Genomic DNA, 19,840 nt, shown 5'->3' on the forward strand with positions numbered 1-19,840 from the left:
AAAAACAATAATAATAATAATAATAATGATAATAATAATAATGATAATGATAATAAAAATAACAATAATGATAATAATAATAATAATAATAATAAGATAATAATAATAATAATATCAACACCAACACTAACAACAACCAAAAATTGTATATGTGGTCAAACGGACTTATGATCCTAAGGACAAGAAGCAAGGGACGACACGGTGACGAAACTGAAGTGGACCGTCAACACACTGGGACTTCTGATATGAACTGCATTATGCATACACCTGCGAACCCAAGTGGATGAAGGAAAAATAGACACACAACCACACACCAACAAACACAAAAACATTCTCTCTCTCTCTCTCTCTCTCTCTCTCTCTCTCTCTCTCTCTCTCTCTCTCTCTCTCTCTCTCTCTCTCTCTCTGCCTGTTTGCTCTATTGTCATTATAACCTCACAACAACTACAATAGAACTACCATCAACAGTAGCAGTAAGAACAATAGTAATAACAGCAACAAAAGCAACTTTAATACTACTATACTACTACTACTACTACTACTACTACTACTCTACTACTACTACTACTTCTACCACTAATACTACTACTCTACTACTACTACTACTACTACTACTACTACTACTACTACTACTACTACTACTACTACTACTACTACTACTACTACTACTACTGTAATAACTACCACAACAACAACAACAATAATATGAGTAATAATGATAATAATAATAATAATAATAATAATAATAATAATAATAATAATAATAATAATAATAATAATAATAATAATAATAATAATAATTGATAATGATAATAATAAAAACAATAATGATAATAATAATAATAATAATAATAATAATAATAATAATAATAATAATAATAATAATAATAATAATAATGGCATTGATAATGATAATAATAAAAACAATAATGATAATAATAATAATAATAATAATATGATAATAATAATAATAATATCAACACCAACACTAACAACAACCAAAAACTGTATATGTGGTCAAACGGACATGATCCTAAGGACAAGAAGCAAGGGACGACACGGTGACGAAACTGAAGTGGACCGTCAACACACTGGGACTTCTGATATGAACTGCATTATGCATACACCTGCGAACCCAAGTGGATGGAGGAAAAATAGACACATAACCACACACCAACAAACACAAAAACATTCTCTCTCTCTCTCTCTCTCTCTCTCTCTCTCTCTCTCTCTCTCTCTCTCTCTCTCTCTGCAGCTGCTAAGTTAGGTCATTGCCTGTCTTTGACTGGTTGGGGGGGCTGCCCACTGAGCCAGTCAGGTATATGGCCCTCAACAGTTGCCAATGTCAGTCAGGTGGGTGGTCCATCGCTCTGTCTTTCTCTCTCTCTCTCTCTCTCTCTCTCTCTCTCTCTCTCTCTCTCTCTCTCTCTCTCTCTCTCTCTCTCTCTCTCTCTCTTTTTTTTTTTTTTTATTTACACAAATCAATACATAGTTGAAGAGTATGTTACAAAATATTTTTACATATGATGTAGCACTTTACAGGCTAAAGGGAACATTTTTAGTGTTCCCTATCTAAAAGCATAACTCTAAATGTTTTTAACAATTGTTACTCTGGTGCTTATGGCAACCAGATGTTCACACACTTCTTGAATTGCTGCAGATTCATTTCACTGAAGTCTATCTGTGCAGCAATTAAAGTGTTCCACAGTTTACCGTAATGGTGAACGTACTGACGTTGATGGTGCCAAGTACGGCATCGGCACTGAAATAATTCACCAGGCATTAAAGTGACAGCCCGGGTGGTCACTTGTGCCCGCCGCAGGGGCTGGCGGAGAGCTTGGAGATGCGGGATTCGCTGTTGCTGTATTTTGTACATCACAGCTAGGCCCGCTGCTACGTCCCTGCGATGCTGAAGGGGAGTGAAGCTTTGGCTCATTTCTGGCCCCACTGTCCTTTATGAGCCTCACTGCCCGAGCCTGTACCCTGTCCAACAGGGAAAGATGCCTGCTCCCCGCTCCTCCCCACTTAAGACACGAGTACTCCAGGGAGGAACGAACTTGAGCCTTGTACAATATCTTCAGGCCTTTGTCGTCAAGGAGCCACGACATCCTCCTGAGTGACGCCAGCTTACCCGAGGCCTCCCTAGCTAGACGCTCTATGTGGTGCCTGAAGGTCAGCGCAAAGTCATATGTGACCCCCAGTACATCCATCTCGTCTTGCCACCGTATAGTTTTCCCCTCAAGGCTGAGCTGAAGGGGCGTCCTCGACCTTGAGATAATTGTCATTTGTGTTTTGCTTGAGGCAAATTTTACTTGCCACTTCCTGCCCCGTGGCAGTCTCCTCCCCTGAGCTGAAGCTCTGAGCCAGCGTGAGGTCATCAGCATAACCTCTTACACTGGGGATTAAGTGCAGGAGGTCGTTTATGTAAATGTTCCAGAGCAGGGGGCCGAGACAGCTTCCCTGAAGAACACCTGCTTTTACTGCATGCTGTTCAGACTCTTGGCCATCAATGACTACTTTGAGATTCCTTTCTCTCAAGTAATCTCCAAACAGCAACAAGAGGGGCCCATCCACACCTGCAGCACGGAGCTTTGCAAGGAGGCCTGCAGGCCACACCTTGTCAAAAGCCCCTTCGATGTCAAGGGCAACAACTGCAGTGGCCTTGCCTGCGTCCAGAGCAGCACTCCATTCCGAGATGAGCAGCAGGTGAAGGTCAGCGGCCGAACTGCCCGGCCTGAACCCAAACTGCCGACTACACAGTAAGTGGTGCTTCTCAAGGTGGTCTGTGACTCTTGAGGCCACTATGGACTCGAGCACCTTGCTGAGCACAGGCAGCAGGGACACCGGACGATAGTTTTTTGCCACTGTTCTTTCGTTTTTCTTGTGTACTGGCACAACACTAGCCACTTTCCAGACACTTGGCCACCTGCTGGTCCGTAAGCACTGATTGAATATCGTAGAGAGTGGGTGAGCCAGCAAATCAGCACACTGGCGAAGAAGGCGTGGGCTAATGTTATCAGGACCCACTGCTTTTGTCACATCAAGGTTTGAGAGCACTGCCTTCACTTCCACTTCACTCTATGTGGCACATGATAATTTTTCTTTCACTATGTTTGGTAGTGGGGGTGGAGATCTTTTAGGGTCGGAGACGCACATCTTATCAGTGAAGTGTTTGGCCAGGAGGTTAGCTTTATCTCGGGCAGACTGCGCTATTGTGCCGTCATCCCGGTGGAGGTGAGGAATGGTGTTCCCCCTAGACACACCTTGTTGCTCCTTACCAAGACTCCACCAGCGTTTTGACCCCACCTGGCCGCCCCGCAGCTTCCTCTTGAGATCAGTCACCCATTGGTCAGAGGCCCACTCTTGAGTAGCCCTCATGTGGTCGGTTGCCTCCCTGTGTTGCTGCCTGTTCCATGCTGTGGGATGCCTCTTAAAGGTGAGCCAGGCACGGTATTTTGCGTCAGAGGCAGCTCGACATTCTGGTCCAAACCAGGGTTGGTCTGATGCCTTGGTTTGGTGTGTGGAGTGGGGCACCCAGCGGTCCTGCAAAGTGTGAAGCAGCTCTGTGAACTGCCCCACCTGCTGGTCAGTGTCTCCACATAACACTTCATCCCAGTCAGTAGTTTTGAGGGAGGCTCGCATAGCCTGCCAGTTTGCCTTCTCCCACTTCCACAGTGTAGCACTCCTCACGTGGCCTCTTGAAACTAATCCTTGTGAGGACTGCCACACGGTCCGAAGTGCCCACAAAGTCTAGGGAAGAACACTGTATGGTATCGGAGGGAAGGTCGGTCACGACTGGATCGAGGGATGATCCAGAGCGGTGAGTGGGAAAGGTGACATAGTTGTGCAAGTCGTGCACAGCCATGAGTGTGTTAAATGCCTCACTCACTGTGTTTTAGTTTAAGTCACCAATTATTATCACATTTTCACACTTATTTGCTACCATCATTGCGTCTATGTTCACTGTCAGGTAGTCAATGAGTAAAGTGCCTTGTGACGGGGGGCGATAACACCCAACACACAATAAACCTTTCCCGTTTCTGTCAGTGACTTTTAACACTAATAATTCAAGCTCCTCGGGCACAGGCTTGGCTGGTTCAATGACCTTAACATTGAGCGTTTCTTTGTAACAAAAGGCCACACCTCCACCTTGGGTAGATCGGTCCTTTCTTTGCCAAGCCGAATATCCGCGCACACGAACATAATTCACTGGCACACTAACATCTAAGAAAGTTTCACACACAAAAGCAATGTCAGCACGGTGTTTAATAATCACATTATGCGTGATTTCACCGACGTTGGTGTGAAAACCTCTTAAGTTTGCCGACACTATTTTCACTTCACTAGCGGCCACCTTGGTGTAGTTGTGTGAGGTGTTGCGGGGCGGCTCCATAATGGAAAGCGTGGGGTGGAGGGGAGAAGGACCAGGGGTGCTGAGGAATAGGAGTCCCTTGGGCCAGTGCTCTCTCTCACTCTCTCTCTCTCTCTCTCTCTCTCTCTCTCTCTCTCTCTCTCTCTCTCTCTCTCTCTCTCTCTCTCTCGCTCTCTATTTATCTATCTACCTATCTATCTATCTTGTATTTGTTGCTCTAACGACAGCAAATTCTTTCAACGCATCTCATAAAGGTGACAAACAACTTCCCTCTAAATTGGAAATCGAAGGTCTGGGTGTGTATGTGTGTGTGTGTGTGTGTGTGTGTGTGTTTGTGTGTATGTGTGTGTGTGTGTGTGGGGTGGGTGCGTGCGTGCGTAAAGTGCGTGCGTGCGGTGCGTGCCTCAGTGCGTGCGTGCTTAAGTGCGTGCGTGCGTGCGTGTGTGTGTGTCTGAGTGTGTGTGTGTGTATGTATGTATATATATATATATATATATATATATATATATATATATATATATATATATATATATATATATATATATATATATATATATATATATATATATATATATATATATATATATATATATATATATATATATATATATATATATATATATATATATATATATATATATATATATATATATATATATATATATATATATATATATATATATATATATATATATATATATATATATATATATATATATATATATATATATATATATATATATATATATATATATATATATATATATATATATATATATATATATATATATATATATATATATATATATATATATATATATATATATATATATATATATATATATATATATATATATATATATATATATATATATATATATATATATATATATATATATATATATATATATATATATATATATATATATATATATATATATATATATATATATATATATATATATAATATAGGAATAAATGCATGCTTTACTGACTTAGTTTATTAAGCTTGATTTGTGTTATATATTTGGAGCAGACACAATTTTTAATTAATATTAGTATGTTTCTATTAGGTAGTGTCGATAGGAACTAGTACAACAAAGGGAGAAACTAACTTGCAATGCATTTACCAAAAAGGAACTATATCAGACAATTTTCGGTCATTATGGCAATGAACCAGTGTTGCTTCCAGCTAGTTGCAACTTGTAACTAGTGATAGTGATAAATAATTCACTGTGTGTGTGTGAATAACATAAAATGATAAATCAGAACAAACAACTTTAATCCAATAGAGTTTCCTTTCAAGTGATATAACTGCAAGAGTTTCCTTGTTAACGTTGTTAACGTGTCCTAGTTCTATTGAAGGACACATCCAGTCTAGCACATGTAGGCCACATTGTATACTATAAACAAATTTCCAGTTTTTCAAAGCTGAAGTTTTTTTGAGAAACCTGCTGCTAAGTAATCCTGGGGGTACGCGTACCCTAGGTTGAGAACCCCTGCTTTAAGGACTTAAGGCGGACTTGGGCTTTATATGAGTCCGCCTTACGAACGCTCTTTATCGCATCATTTGAGCGATATGGGAACACCCGCTCCCTAATCTCTTTATTAATGTTGTGTGCCCCGAGATGAAGGGCCTCAAAGGCAGCCATCATTGCCGGCTCCTCCAGGTCCCACCTCACTCTCCGGCTACCAGCACTTAAGGCCTGCACCTCCCAACCGTGAAAGGCATCAGGGTGGGCAGCCATTTGATGAACTCTTCAACCCGGATAGTCCTTGAAGGACCTAAGACATATGGGACCTTCGTCCTCACCCATACTCGCTGCTAAGTTAGAGGCGAATTTGTAACTAAACAGACTAGAATTTGCAAAATCAGCGATTACTGCGGTCGATACAGCAGTAGAGGGAAAGCGTTTGCAGCAGGTTAATTTTTAAATCGTTTCTAAAAGTTAATCCACATTGCTAGGCAGGAGGCCACAAGGAGGTCCTTTCCCTTTAACTAGCTCAACGACAACTTCACAAAATTGCGTGTCTTTGCTCGGCTAGAGATAGAGAAAGAGAAAGAGAGAAAGAGAGAGAGAGAGAGAGAGAGAGAGAGAGAGAGAGAGAGAGAGAGAGAGAGAGAGAGAGAGAGATGTCAGATGCCTACATCATAAGTGCAATATGAGAAATATGAAGATACAAGAAATAAAGATATATGGAAGTATGATAGTTCGCCAGTATGCGGTGTGTAGTCGTATCCAGCCATAAAAGAGTTTAGGAAGGGCAGGAAGGTCAACAGGAAACATTTAATGACCCAGGTCAGTTGACCCAGGGCAGCCCGGCCAGATATATATCGCCCAGGTCATGTAAACATCCGGTGGTAGTGTTGTCGTCTTGGATGTTGTTCATACCACACGTGGAGTTCATTTGAGCTTGTACTTGATTGGTGAATGGTACATTCTGAGGGGCGTGTTGTGTGGGTCAAGACACGCCCCCAAAAGTTCCTGAAGGGAAATTGTAGAGGTTTGGGGCAGAGAGAGAGAGGAGAGAGGAAGCAGAGAGGACAACCGCGGCTCTAAGCGGGCCACCCTCGGCTGCATAGCTGAGGGCGGCGTTTTGTACTTCATATATAACCAGTAAGTGGAGCTTATAAGTTGCAATGCAGTCTTTTGAGGTAAATTAGAATGGAGGAAGAAACATGATAGGAAATTTAGGTATTATGTGGTATTAGTTTATTATGGTTTATGTGGTTGTACTTTGGTTCATAATGACGTCGTTATATACTTGCGTTTTCATCTATGAGTAAGGGAATTTGTATACGGCTACCTACGTATGTGCATGTGTGTTGCTCTGACGAATAAGTTACATAACATATTTTCTAGTGTGTAATTGTGTACGAAGTTAACGTGGTTCCATGTATGAGTACCAAGAGAAAGAGATTACTTGTGGGAAGTCACTTGTGTGGAAATATCAATATTTGTCATTATATTTCGGTGGTGTTACGTTGTCATTTTTGTTGAACAGAGTCTGGTAATTATATGTGTATGGTAATATAATTGGTGGTACGTCATGTGGTTGCTTGCATTCATGTACCAAGTAAAGGTCATCCTTATATACGGGTAGCTGGTAAAAAGGGGTAATATTGTACGTACTACGTATGAGATTTACGGAGAAATAAAGCACCGTGTTCAGATGTTGTAATACGTTATGAAGATATAGTGGATGATGTTTGAAGTGAAATCCGTTTTGATGCCAGAATATTTACGAGATTAATGCAATTCTTAAGGATGTTTGTAAGAGAAACTGTAATAATTGCAGTGGAGAAGGCAACAGAAAGAGTTGTGATTGTTACTTGTCGGCGCCGTATCGAACACCTTATGTATAGATATTAGTTTTGTTAATTAAAGATAGAAAAAACTTTGACTATTTATAGCCAGTAGCTAGACAATTTGTGCAACGTCGTGCAACAGCTCGGAACACGACAGAGAGAGAGAGAGAGAGAGAGAGAGAGAGAGAGAGAGAGAGAGAGAGAGAGAGAGAAGCTTACATTTTAGAGGAAATACATGGTTATCTCATAACGAAGTAGATTTTAACAATACTGGTGCATTATAGGAAGAGAAGTCAGTAGATGCCCTTAAACCAGTGGTTCCCAATCAGGGGTTCATGGACTCCAAGGGGTCCATGTAAGAATTGCAAGGGGTTCATAGTGATTCAACTTATTTTTAAATTGACTCTTCTGGATTTAAGAGACATGTGGCTCAGAATAAAATTCATAATACTGTACACAGTCCTTAAATTTGAATGCTTAACATTTAAGCATTCAATTTTAAGGATTGTGTTCAGTAGTATAAATTCATTTTGCTGGCTTAACCTATTTCGTTTTAGGGGTCCGCAGGTAAAAATTGACTTGAAAAGGGGGAACGGGACAAAAAAGGTTGGAAACCATTGCCTTACACACTCATAGTGCGCATCAAAACACGTCCACATCTCACACTTTGTATCAGCCTACATGAATAATAATAATATAATCACTTTAAGACACGCAACACTTAAAAGTGTTGTCAATTTTTTAAAAGTTAATGAAACTCACCACAATAACTTTTTCGATAGTCCGTGATAAGAGTTGCTGAACTGCGGCGCATGTACTAGTGTCATTTGACATACAAGGAATCAATGCAGTAATACATGGACATGAGTAACACGTTTCCTCATCATCCACTAAAGAAAATCTATAACGCTAACATTGTGGTTAGAAGAGATGTTACCCTCCATGCATATAATCTCTATCAACATTCTCCTGACTATACGGCATTGAGTTGCCCGACGTTATTTTCGACTGCGTCATCATAACTTTATGAATGTGTTTACATTTATATGATAACAAAACATCTGCTTGAAGCTTTGACTTACCCTTCCCAGTGACGATGAGCCAATAACCACGAGCACATTTTTGCCTCAGCTCATCGATTTTTCTTACCTACAGTCGGGAGCCTCCAGGTGTTCAACAGCTGCGCCTTCAACCTACATATAACTGCAAATATATTCTTGACTTTCGCTGCCGAATATTTATTGTTGCTGTCAAGAATCTCTCTCTCTCTCTCTCTCTCTCTCTCTCTCTCTCTCTCTCTCTCTCTCTCTCTCTCTCTCTCTCTCTCTCTCTCTCTCTCTCTCTCTCTCTCTCTCTCTCTTTAAATATATATATATATATATATATATATATATATATATATATATATATATATATATATATATATATATATATATATATATATATATATATATATATATATATATATATATATATATATATATATATATATATATATATATATATATATATATATATATATATATATATATATATATATATATATATATATATATATATATATATATATATATATATATATATATATATATATATATATATATATATATATATATATATATATATATATATATATATAAATATACGTCGAGCTTCCTCGTGTTTACGGAGGTATTGCGTCCTCAAAACCTTGTGGCTAAAAATAGACACGAGATATCGCAAGGAAGTGTTGCCTTTCCTTATAACAAAGCGATTGGAAAATTCTTATATATGTCATACAAAGTTTTCACTAACGCAATATAACAGTTACCAAAAACATCTGAAAACGTAAGAGTAAGTAATGGAAATTACGCTTTGTTCATGTCAGTTGTAGTGTAGGATAATGACTATGATTGGGCTGACTTGCTGTATCTTGATTTATTGATTGATTCAGCCTGCAAATTTAATGTCAACATAAACACAGCATACCTCAATATCATGTAACTCCCTTCAATATCTTGTAACTTCACCCAGTAAACAGAAGAATAAACATAAGATGAACACATATCCCATTCTATTATTCACTATTGCAATGACACACGATACATATAAAATAGTACTCACAAAATGACCGCCCATCATCAGCCAAGGCAGACTTCACCACATGTCTGATTACAGCATTACCCCAACTATGCTGCAAAGTTACACTTAATCAAATCCTCCTATCAGCACCGCATTTAATATAACACCAACCAATATGCACAATCAGCGGCATAACATAAGTCAAACAAATCAGAGAAATAATGTTATCACAAAACTCACCTCAGTCAAACAACCGCCACTCACCCCTGACAGGCACCAACTGTACCTCTGCCTACCTTACCCCTACACCCTGAGTGCGGTATAATATATATCCGTGTTACATACACAGACCCTAAAAGAAAACTTCCTCTTGACAAACAAATACACATTACTAACCAATACCAAACTTGTTAATAAGTAAGAAAACAATATATGTATCTCAATAATAATTACAATTCTTGTCATATATGCCAATAACAATTATACAGTAACTGGAATACAACCCGTGTCTACACCTCTTTCCAACCAATGACAGCGACACACACTGCCCGCTCCACATTCAAAGGTGCCAACAATGACATTATAATTCTAATATGATGAGAATCATATTACACTCCCCCCACCACAAATCAAAGGCTTCTATACTTCTATTGTTGATCGACTGGGAGCAACACCACCAGTCTATGTACTGATCTTACCATTTGCTTGTCATGTTGGCCCCTGTACTGTTTTCCTGGTTCATTAATTTTATACCTCAACAACACATCTCTGATCTTTCCATCCCTTCCTGGTATACCTTCTACAACTTCCGCTAACTTCCATTCTCCTCTTAATACATTATGATCATTAACAAGTACAATGTCACCCTTCCGAACATTTCTTACACTCACATGCCACTTTTGGCGTACAATTAGAGTAGGAAAGTAGTTCTTCATCCATTTTTTCCAAAATAAATCAATGACCTTAATCTTAAATGCATATGATCTACTTACTTCTCCCCGTTCATTCCAAAATCCACAAGGAGCATCAATGGTAGATCGACCCAGTAGTAAGTCATTAGGTCTCAATACAGTCCCTTCATCAAAATCTTCACCTGGTTTGAACCCGATAGGCCGTTCATTCAATACATTGGCCACCTCATACATAACAGACTGTAGTTCTCCAAAGGATATGACTGATTCACCTATGATTCTAGTGAGAGATCTCTTGACTAATCTAATTAACGCTTCACTGCAAGAATTTTCCCAAGGGGCATCTGCTGATCTATTGAATACCCAGATTAAACCATTAAATTTTCCAAAATTGAACACTTCATGCTTATTCCACCGAGTAACCATATCTCTCAATTCCTTGTTTGCAGACACTAACTGTGTACCATTATCTGAATATAATTTTTTGGGAAATCCTCTAAGACAAGTGAATCTCTTCAATACAGTAAGAAAGTTTTGAGTATCATAACCTTCGGAAAGGTCTAAATGTACAGCCCTTGTTGTCATGCAATTGAAAATTACTCCAAACGTTTTTCTTTTCACTCTTCTTTTCACCGTATCACAAACCCAAAGAGGACCGAACAGGTCAACACTTACATTGTAAAATGGTGGACATGGCTCTAGTCTTTCCTTAGGTAGTTCACCCATACACTGGGATGTGCAGATCTTATCTATTCTATGGCAAGTTACACATTGTTTTCTAATAGATTTCATTGTCTTCCTCGCACCTAATACCCAGTATTTCACTTGAGCTCTAGCAAGGCCCGCTTCTATTCCACTATGATCTTCCTTGTGTATGTGGGACAGATACAGTTCAGAAAATGGATGCTTTGATGGGAGTAACATGAACTGATCACAATTCCAATTGTCTTTTACCCATTTTGACATTCGACTTCCCACAGTGATAATGCCATCTTCTCTCATCCTTGGTCCTAGACGTTTATATTTCTTTTCCCAGTCTTGTGGCAGGCTTGTTTGAGCGTTCTTAACAAGAAATAATTCTGCTCTCTGTATATCCTCTGCATTAGGATCACATATTATAGCTTTAAATGATCTCTTTCTTACTACATTTATGACTCGAGCCATTACCGACAAAAGCCGTTTCAAATTGCTGAAATTTTGGATGTTGATTAACTCATTAGGTGTAGTAATCTCTCCTGTGTTCATGGTTACCTTTGCAAACACAGTATCAGGGAGATCAGACACTGTATTCTGTTTCACTGGCCATTCTGAGAAGTCACGATAGAGAAATTGTGGACCACTTTGCCATACAGATCCTGTCCCTAACTCTAAGGGACTGCATTCCCTGGTGGTTAAATCAGCATTGTTTTCCTTAGAAGATACCCAATACCATTCTATGGGCTCTGTCTTTGATTGAATCTCTGCAACTCTACTTCCAACAAAGGTGTTAAATCTATGTGATTCCTTTTGGATTTGTGCCCTTACAATCTCACTATCTGTGATGTGGATTATCCTAGAATAGTTATATCTCATTTCTCCTTCAATGGATACTCTCAATCTGCTTGCCAAAACTGCAGCACACAATTCCAGTCTAGGTATATTGATTTGCCTCATAGGAGCAATTCTATTCTTTGAACATAAGAGTTTTACACAATATGTGCCATTCTGCTTCTTCCACCTAATGTAAGCTACAGCTCCATATGCTTTCATGCTACTATCACAAAAGATAATTAACTCTGGATCTGTAGTCACATCTGTAGTCCTTAAGCATCTTCCAAAAGTAAGTTTTTCAATTTCAAGCATTTCCCGAAATAAATCCACTGCTTCTAAATACAAAGTTCCACTGATAGGCTCATCCCATCCCTTAGATTTGTTTTCATTAGCTTCTAGTATAATGGAGCGAATCATTAACTTGGTTTTCAGTGTGAATGGTGTTAACAGTCCCAGAGGATCATAGAGTGTAGCAAACTGCGACAGTACAGTTCTTTTAGTCAACATACACGGGATACGGCTTTCAAAGTCACCATAGCTCACATTTGGTTCTGTCCTGCCCTCTCTTGTTCTTTTCGAGAAGTTGAGTTTAACTTTAAATGAAAATACATCTTGTTTGGGTTTCCATTCTAACCCTAAAACCTTTTCTTGATCAGTGTTCGAGATTATGGCATCATTTCTGTTATCCTCTCCAGAGAGAATCCAATATTTAATCTGAAAACCTCCTGGTCTTAAAACTTCCTCCACTTCTTTGATTCTTTCCATTGCATGATTCGTTGAACCAACACTACTTATAATATCGTCAACATAGGAATCCTCTACAATCATTTTAGAGGCTAATGGGAAGTCACAATTCATTTCTGCTGTTTTACGAAGAGCCAACATTGCTATCGGCCCAGAAGGTTTGTCTCCAAATGTTACCGTCTTCAATTTATAGTGTGAGGGTTCTCTCTCTAGTTGAAAGTTCCTCCATAAAAATCTGTGAGTGTGCATATCTTCATCTGAAAGCTTTACAGTATGATACATTTTTCTAATATCTCCAACCATACCAATCTCCTCCTCTCTGAATCTCAGCAAGATTCCAATTAAGTTGTTTATCACATCTGGCCCTTTGCAAGCATGTCATTGAGAGAGACCCCTTTGTAGGATGCTGCTGCATTAAACACTATCCTTACTGGGGTTGAAATGGAGTCTACCTTGTAAACTTCGTGATGGGGTAGATAAAACTTTGGACCCTTGTAAGTCATTACTTCCTCCTTTGATAATTTCTCCGCTACTCCTCTATCCAACATGTCTTTTATTTGTTCTTGATACTTTACACACTGGGTTGACCCCATCTTCATTAATCTCTGTTCAGTGGCCTTTAATCTAGCAAATGCCATAGGATAATTATCAGGTAGTTTAGCCGGATCATAAATCCAAGGATACTTAGCTATCCAGCACTGATGTTTCGCGTCATAAGTTAATCCATCTTCAATAAGTTTCTTCTCTCTTTCTTCCTTAATGGTTAAATTTCCCTTGGTTGAGCATTTTCCACATTTGCAGCCTCCACACTTAGGATTGCATTCTGTTCCTAAGCTTTCATTCAAAAAATAATTTTCTATCAACTTTCCCACATTAGGTTTAGTCCTGAAATGCCAATCTGTGGTGTCATTACAACTCACGTGATTAATTTGCACGCAATAGCTATGTCCCTTTCCTTTGTCATCCAATCTACCTCTGATACAGAAACCAAACTCATTTGACATTAACTGAACATTATCTATGGTTTTTTAACTTGTGGCATTAAAGTACAGTGATCAGATCCTATTAGTAGTTCTATACGCCCTTCAGGCCTTTGGATATCCTTTTCTTGCACTTCAAATTTCTTAGCAATTTCCGATAAATTCACCTGTTGATGAGCACCAGTTATTTCGGAAATTCCACAAACTTCAACAAATTTTTCCTTCCCTGTTTGATCCCTCAAGGACATCTTATAAACAAAACTATCCAATTCTTCTGTGTGGTCACCGACCTTTGTCACTGAAAGCTGTATAGGAGTACCTTTGAGTCCTAGTTGCTTTGCCATTCTAAAAGTGATCAGACTGATGTTACTTCCTGCATCATATAATGTGGGAACAGAAACACCTCCACTATCCACAAACCCAGTCATCAAAAATGCACCTTTCTTTGTCAAATGGTTACTCATAACATCCATTGTAGAAGTATAAGGACTGCTAAATATAGGGTGCAAAATTGAATGGTGGTGCTTACCACAAATGTCTCCCTTTACCTTTACTCTACAAGGCATTTGCTTATCACAATCCCTAGATAGGTGCCCTCTTTTGAGACATGCAAAACAAATTCTATTTTGCTTTAAAAAATCCATTTGATTTTCAGCTGTCCATTGCTTAAATGTCATACAATCCTGTAAGTGATGAGATTCACTATCATGAACAAGACAATACTTCTCCTTCTGATCACCATTAACTTTTGATGTGTAATTCCTACTGCAATATCTTCCATCTGTTACTTGAGCTATATTAGTTAAACACTCTGACATCTGGTTTTGTAGTTTCTCTTGTCCCACAGCTAACAGTTTTATGACTTCTAATAAGTCATTTTCTTTTGTGTTTGATACGTCAGTGGTATGCACCGTTACCTTTGACGCACCAAGTCTTGACTCATCTTGTAAGTATTCTAAAGCTTTTCGATGCTCTGTTAAGAATGCAACCAACTCTTTAAACTTGTCAGTCTTCACTTGTTGTACTTTACTAGCCCATTCCTTTTTCAACATAGAGGGTAACAATTTTTCTACTTGAGTCAGGACAGTAACATTCTCCAACTCCTTTGTTAGGTTCAAGTTGCTTACATCTAACCATACCTTTTCTACAGTATTGATTAGCTTGATTAACCGTTTATCATCACCTTCACTTATTGGCTTATATGACCTAATGTCTCCCAAGATTGAATCAATTAACTTTCCTTCATGACCATATGTTTCATTCAATCTCTCCCACATTCTTTTGTAATCATTTAAATCTTCTACAAGTCTCCTGGGTTCCCCCTCTAGTGACATTCTGAGTACATAGGGATCCTCACCATGTTGTGATTCAACCAGTCTTGTATAATCCCTAATAAACGAGGGAAATGACCTTACAGATCCACCAAATTTAGGAGGCTCAATTTTTTTCATGGCAAGTACAGCCTTAGGTTTTTCTTTTAATGTCTCAAGAAGAGTGCACTTTATAGTTTCCAATTCCATGATATAGTCTTCATACTCTTGGCAAGATGAACTACCATCTAAAAGGTCAATAATTTTCTCATTCACCACATCCACTACTTTGAAAGAATCACAAACTTCACTATACAATACTTGTAGGGTTGCTGTGGAGTCTCCTCTCTTGTGTGCATCCTTGAAGAGTCCCACCTTCCTGGTGAATCTCCTCTTGGCATTAGCACGTTCCCTTTTCAAGTCATCCATGGCTGCTCTGCGAATTTTGCTGAATTGTAGTGTAGGATAATGACTATGATTGGGCTGACTTGCTGTATCTTGATTTATTGATTGATTCAGCCTGCAAATTTAATGTCAACATAAACACAGCATACCTCAATATCATGTAACTCCCTTCAATATCTTGTAACTTCACCCAGTAAACAGAAGAATAAACATAAGATGAACACATATCCCATTCTATTGTTCACTATTGCAATGACACACGATACATATAAAATAGTACTCACAAAATGACCGCCCATCATCAGCCAAGGCAGACTTCACCACATGTCTGATTACAGCATTACCCCAACTATGCTGCAAAGTTACACTTAATCAAATCCTCCTATCAGCACCGCATTTAATATAACACCAACCAATATGCACAATCAGCGGCATAACATAAGTCAAACAAATCAGAGAAATAATGTTATCACAAAACTCACCTCAGTCAAACAACCGCCACTCACCCCTGACAGGCACCAACTGTACCTCTGCCTACCTTACCCCTACAACCTGAGTGCGGTATAATATATATCCGTGTTACATACACAGACCCTAAAAGAAAACTTCCTCTTGACAAACAAATACACATTACTAACCAATACCAAACTTGTTAATAAGTAAGAAAACAATATATGTATCTCAATAATAATTACAATTCTTGTCATATATGCCAATAACAATTATACAGTAACTGGAATACAACCCGTGTCTACACCTCTTTCCAACCAATGACAGCGACACACACTGCCCGCTCCACATTCAAAGGTGCCAACAATGACATTATAATTCTAATATGATGAGAATCATATTACAGTAAGTCAAAGCTTAAAACAGATGTTTTGTTATCATATAAATGTAAACACATTCATAAAGTTATGATGACGCAGTCGAAAAAAGCGTCGGGCAACTCAATGCCGTATAGTCAGGAGAATGTTGAAAGAGATTATATGCATGGAGGGTAACATCTCTTCTAACCACAATGTTAGCGTGTTAGATTTTCTTTAGTGGGTGACGAGGAAACGTGTTACTCATGTCCATGTATTACTGCATTGATTCCTTGTATGTCAAATGACACTAGTACATGCGCCGCAGTTCAGCAACTCTTATCACGGACTATCGAAAAAGTTATTGTGGTGAGTTTCATTAACTTTTAAAAAATTGACAACACTTTTAAGTGTTGCGTGTCTTAAAGTGATTATATTATTATTATTCATGTAGGCTGATACAAAGTGTGAGATGTGAACGTGTTTTGATGCGCACTATGAGTGTGTAAGGCAATGGTTTCCAACCTTTTTTGTCCCGTTCCCCCTTTTCAAGTCAATTTTTCACCTGCGGACCCCTAAAGCGAAATAGATTAAGGCAGCAAAATGAATTTATACTACTGAACACAATCCTTAAAACTGAATGCTTAAATTTTAAGCATTCAACTTTAAGGACTGTGTACAGTATTATGAATTTTATTCTGAGCCACATGTCTCTTAAATCCAGAGGAGTAAATTTAAAAATAAGTTGAATCTCTATGAACCCCTTCCAATTCTTACATGGACCCCTTGGAGTCCATGAACCCCTGATTGGGAACCACAGCTTTAAGGGCATCTACTGACTTCTCTTCCTATAATGCACCAGAATTGTTAAAATCTACTTCGTTATGAGATAACCATGTATTTCCTCTAAAATGTAAGTTTCTCTCTCTCTCTCTCTCTCTCTCTCTCTCTCTCTCTCTCTCTCTCTCTCTCTCTCTCTCTCTCTCTCTCTCTCTCTCTCTCTCTCTCTCTCTCTCTCTCTCTCTCTCTCTCTCTCTCTCTCTCTCTCTCTCTCTCTCTCTCTCTCTCTCTCTCTCTCTCTCTCTCTCTCTCTCTCTCTCTCTCTCTCTCTCTCTCTCTCTCTCTCTCTCTCTCTCTCTCTCTCTCTCTCTCTCTCTCTCTCTCTCTCTCTCTCTCTCTCTCTCTCTCTCTCTCTCTCTCTCTCTCTCTCTCTCTCTCTCTCTCTCTCTCTCTCTCTCTCTCTCTCTCTCTAGCCGAGCAAAGGCACGCAATTTTGTGAAGTTGTCGTTGAGCTAGTTAAAGGGAAAGGACCTCCTCGTGGCCTCCTGCCTAGCGATGTGGATTAATTTTTAGAAACGATCTAAAAACTTAACCTGCTGCAAACGCTTACCCTCTACTGCTGTATCGACCGCAGTGATCGCTGATTTTGCAAATTCTAGTCTGTTTAGTTACAAATTCGCCTCTAACTTAGCAGCGAGTATGGGTGAGGACGAAGGTCCCATATGTCTTAGGTCTTTCAAGGACTATCCGGGTTGGTGAGTTCATCAAATGCCTGCCCACCCTGATACCTTTCACGGTGAGGAGGTGCATGCCTTAGGTGCTGGTAGCCGGAGAGTGAGTTGGGACCCGGAGGAGCTGGCAATGATGGCTGCCTTTGAGGCCCTTCATCTCGGGGCACACAACATTAATAAAGAGATTAAGGAGCGGATGCTCCCATATCGCTCAAATGATGCGATAAAGAGCGTTCGTAAGGCGGACTCATATAAAGCCCAAGTCCGCCTTAAGTCCTTAAAGCAGGGGTTCTCAACCTAGGGTACGCGTACCCCCAGGGGTACTTGGCAGCAGGTTTCTCAAAGAACTTTAGCTTTGAATAACTGGAAATTTGTTTATAGTATACAATGTGGCCTACATGTGCTAGACTGGATGTGTCCTTCAATAGAACTAGGACACGTTAACAACGTTAACAAGGAAACTCTTGCAGTTATATCACTTGAAAGGAAGCTCTATTGGATTAAAATTGTTTGTTCTGATTTATCATTTTATATGTTATTAACGCACACACAGTGAATTATTTATCACTATCACTAGTTACAAGTTGCAACTAGCTGGAAGCAACACTGGTTCATTGCCATAATGACCGAAAATTGTCTGATATAGTTCCTTTTTGGTAAATGCATTGCAGGTTAGTGTCTCCCTTTGTGGTACTAGTTCCTATCGACACTACCTAATAGAAACATACTAATATTAATTAAAAATTGTGTCTGCTCCACATATATAACACAAATCAAGCTTAATAAACTAAGTAAGTAAAGCATGCATTTATTCTTAGCATTACAATATATATATATATATATATATATATATATATATATATATATATATATATATATATATATATATATATATATATATATATATATATATATATATATATATATATATATATATATATATATATATATATATATATATATATATATATATATATATATATATATATATATATATATATATATATATATATATATATATATATATATATATATATATATATATATATATATATATATATATATATATATATTTATATAGATAGATAGATAAATAGATAGATAGATAGATAGGTAGATAGATAAATAGAGAGCGAGAGAGAGAGAGAGAGAGAGAGAGAGAGAGAGAGAGAGAGAGAGCACAGGTCCAAGGGACTCCTATTCCTCAGCACCCCTGGTCCTTCTCCCCTCCACCCCACGCTTTCCATTATGGAGCCGCCCCGCAACACCTCACACAACTACACCAAGGTGGCCGCTAGTGAAGTGAAAATAGTGTCGGCAAACTTAAGAGGTTTTCACACCAACGTCGGTGAAATCACTTATAATGTGATTATTAAACACCGTGCTGACATTGCTTTTGTGTGTGAAACTTTCTTAGATGTTAGTGTGCCATTGAATTATGCTCGTGTGCGCGAATATTCGGCTTGACAAAGAAAGGACCGATCTACCCAAGGTGGAGGTGTGGCCTTTTGTTACAAAGAAACGCTCAATGTTAAGGTCATTGAACCAGCCAAGCCTGTGCCCGAGGAGCTTAAATTATTAGTGTTAAAAGTCACTGACAAAAACGGGGAAGGTTTATTGTGTGTTTAGTGTTATCGCCCCCCGTAACAAGGCACTTTACTCATTGACTACCTGACAGTGAACATAGACGCAATGATGGTAGCAAATAAGTGTGAAAATATGATAATAATTGGTGACTTAAACCAAAACACAGTGAGTGAGGCATTTAACACACTCATGGTTGTGCACGACTTGCACAACTATGTCACCTTTCCCACTCACCGCTCTGGATCATCCCTCGATCCAGTCGTGACCGACCTTCCCTCCGATACCATACAGTGTTCTTCCCTAGACTTTGTGG

The 19,840-nt window shown here is 38.8% G+C and overlaps 3 protein-coding genes across 4 annotated transcripts; all 3 read right to left on the bottom strand.

Annotated features, from left to right (window-relative positions):
* Positions 1-2,238: 2,238 nt before the first annotated feature.
* On the bottom strand, positions 2,239-4,393 carry LOC123503780. The gene is made up of 3 exons (XM_045253780.1): positions 3,923-4,393; positions 3,109-3,750; positions 2,239-2,988 (listed from the first exon to the last, which is right to left on the bottom strand). The coding sequence occupies exons 1-3, from the start codon at positions 4,391-4,393 to the stop codon at positions 2,239-2,241; spliced, it is 1,863 nt and encodes a 620-aa protein (XP_045109715.1).
* Positions 4,394-9,580: 5,187 nt separating this feature from the next.
* Positions 9,581-13,287, bottom strand: LOC123503684. The gene is made up of 3 exons (XM_045253661.1): positions 9,984-13,287; positions 9,786-9,855; positions 9,581-9,616 (listed from the first exon to the last, which is right to left on the bottom strand). The coding sequence occupies exon 1, from the start codon at positions 13,229-13,231 to the stop codon at positions 10,391-10,393; it is 2,841 nt and encodes a 946-aa protein (XP_045109596.1). The 5' UTR covers positions 13,232-13,287; the 3' UTR covers positions 9,581-9,616; positions 9,786-9,855; positions 9,984-10,390.
* A 509-nt stretch (positions 13,288-13,796) lies between these two features.
* Positions 13,797-16,472, bottom strand: LOC123503685. Of its 2 annotated transcripts, none has more exons than XM_045253663.1 (3): positions 16,106-16,472; positions 15,908-15,977; positions 13,797-15,654 (listed from the first exon to the last, which is right to left on the bottom strand). In XM_045253663.1, exon 3 carries the CDS (start codon positions 15,645-15,647, stop codon positions 13,947-13,949), a length of 1,701 nt encoding a protein of 566 aa, XP_045109598.1. In that variant the 5' UTR covers positions 15,648-15,654; positions 15,908-15,977; positions 16,106-16,472; the 3' UTR covers positions 13,797-13,946. The 2 variants fall into 2 exon arrangements, with proteins under 2 accessions (XP_045109598.1, XP_045109597.1); XM_045253662.1 differs by having other exon boundaries at positions 13,797-15,738.
* Positions 16,473-19,840: the final 3,368 nt, after the last annotated feature.

This window comes from Portunus trituberculatus, chromosome 14 (genome assembly GCF_017591435.1).
Source record: "Portunus trituberculatus isolate SZX2019 chromosome 14, ASM1759143v1, whole genome shotgun sequence".
Taxonomy (NCBI): domain Eukaryota; kingdom Metazoa; phylum Arthropoda; class Malacostraca; order Decapoda; family Portunidae; genus Portunus; species Portunus trituberculatus.

Excerpts from the sequence above, each read along its gene's own strand:
- LOC123503780 (XM_045253780.1), bottom strand. The coding sequence starts at position 4,393 with ATGGAGCCGCCCCGCAACACCTCACACAACTACACCAAGGTGGCCGCT. Across the intron at positions 3,751-3,922 it reads TAGCAAATAAGTGTGAAAAT|ACTTTGTGGGCACTTCGGAC; the intron begins GTGATAATAATT and ends GTTCTTCCCTAG. Across the intron at positions 2,989-3,108 it reads CACCCCCACTACCAAACATA|TGTGCTGATTTGCTGGCTCA; the intron begins GTGAAAGAAAAA and ends CTTCTTCGCCAG.
- LOC123503684 (XM_045253661.1), bottom strand. The coding sequence starts at position 13,231 with ATGGTTGGAGATATTAGAAAAATGTATCATACTGTAAAGCTTTCAGAT.
- LOC123503685 (XM_045253663.1), bottom strand. The coding sequence starts at position 15,647 with ATGGATGACTTGAAAAGGGAACGTGCTAATGCCAAGAGGAGATTCACC.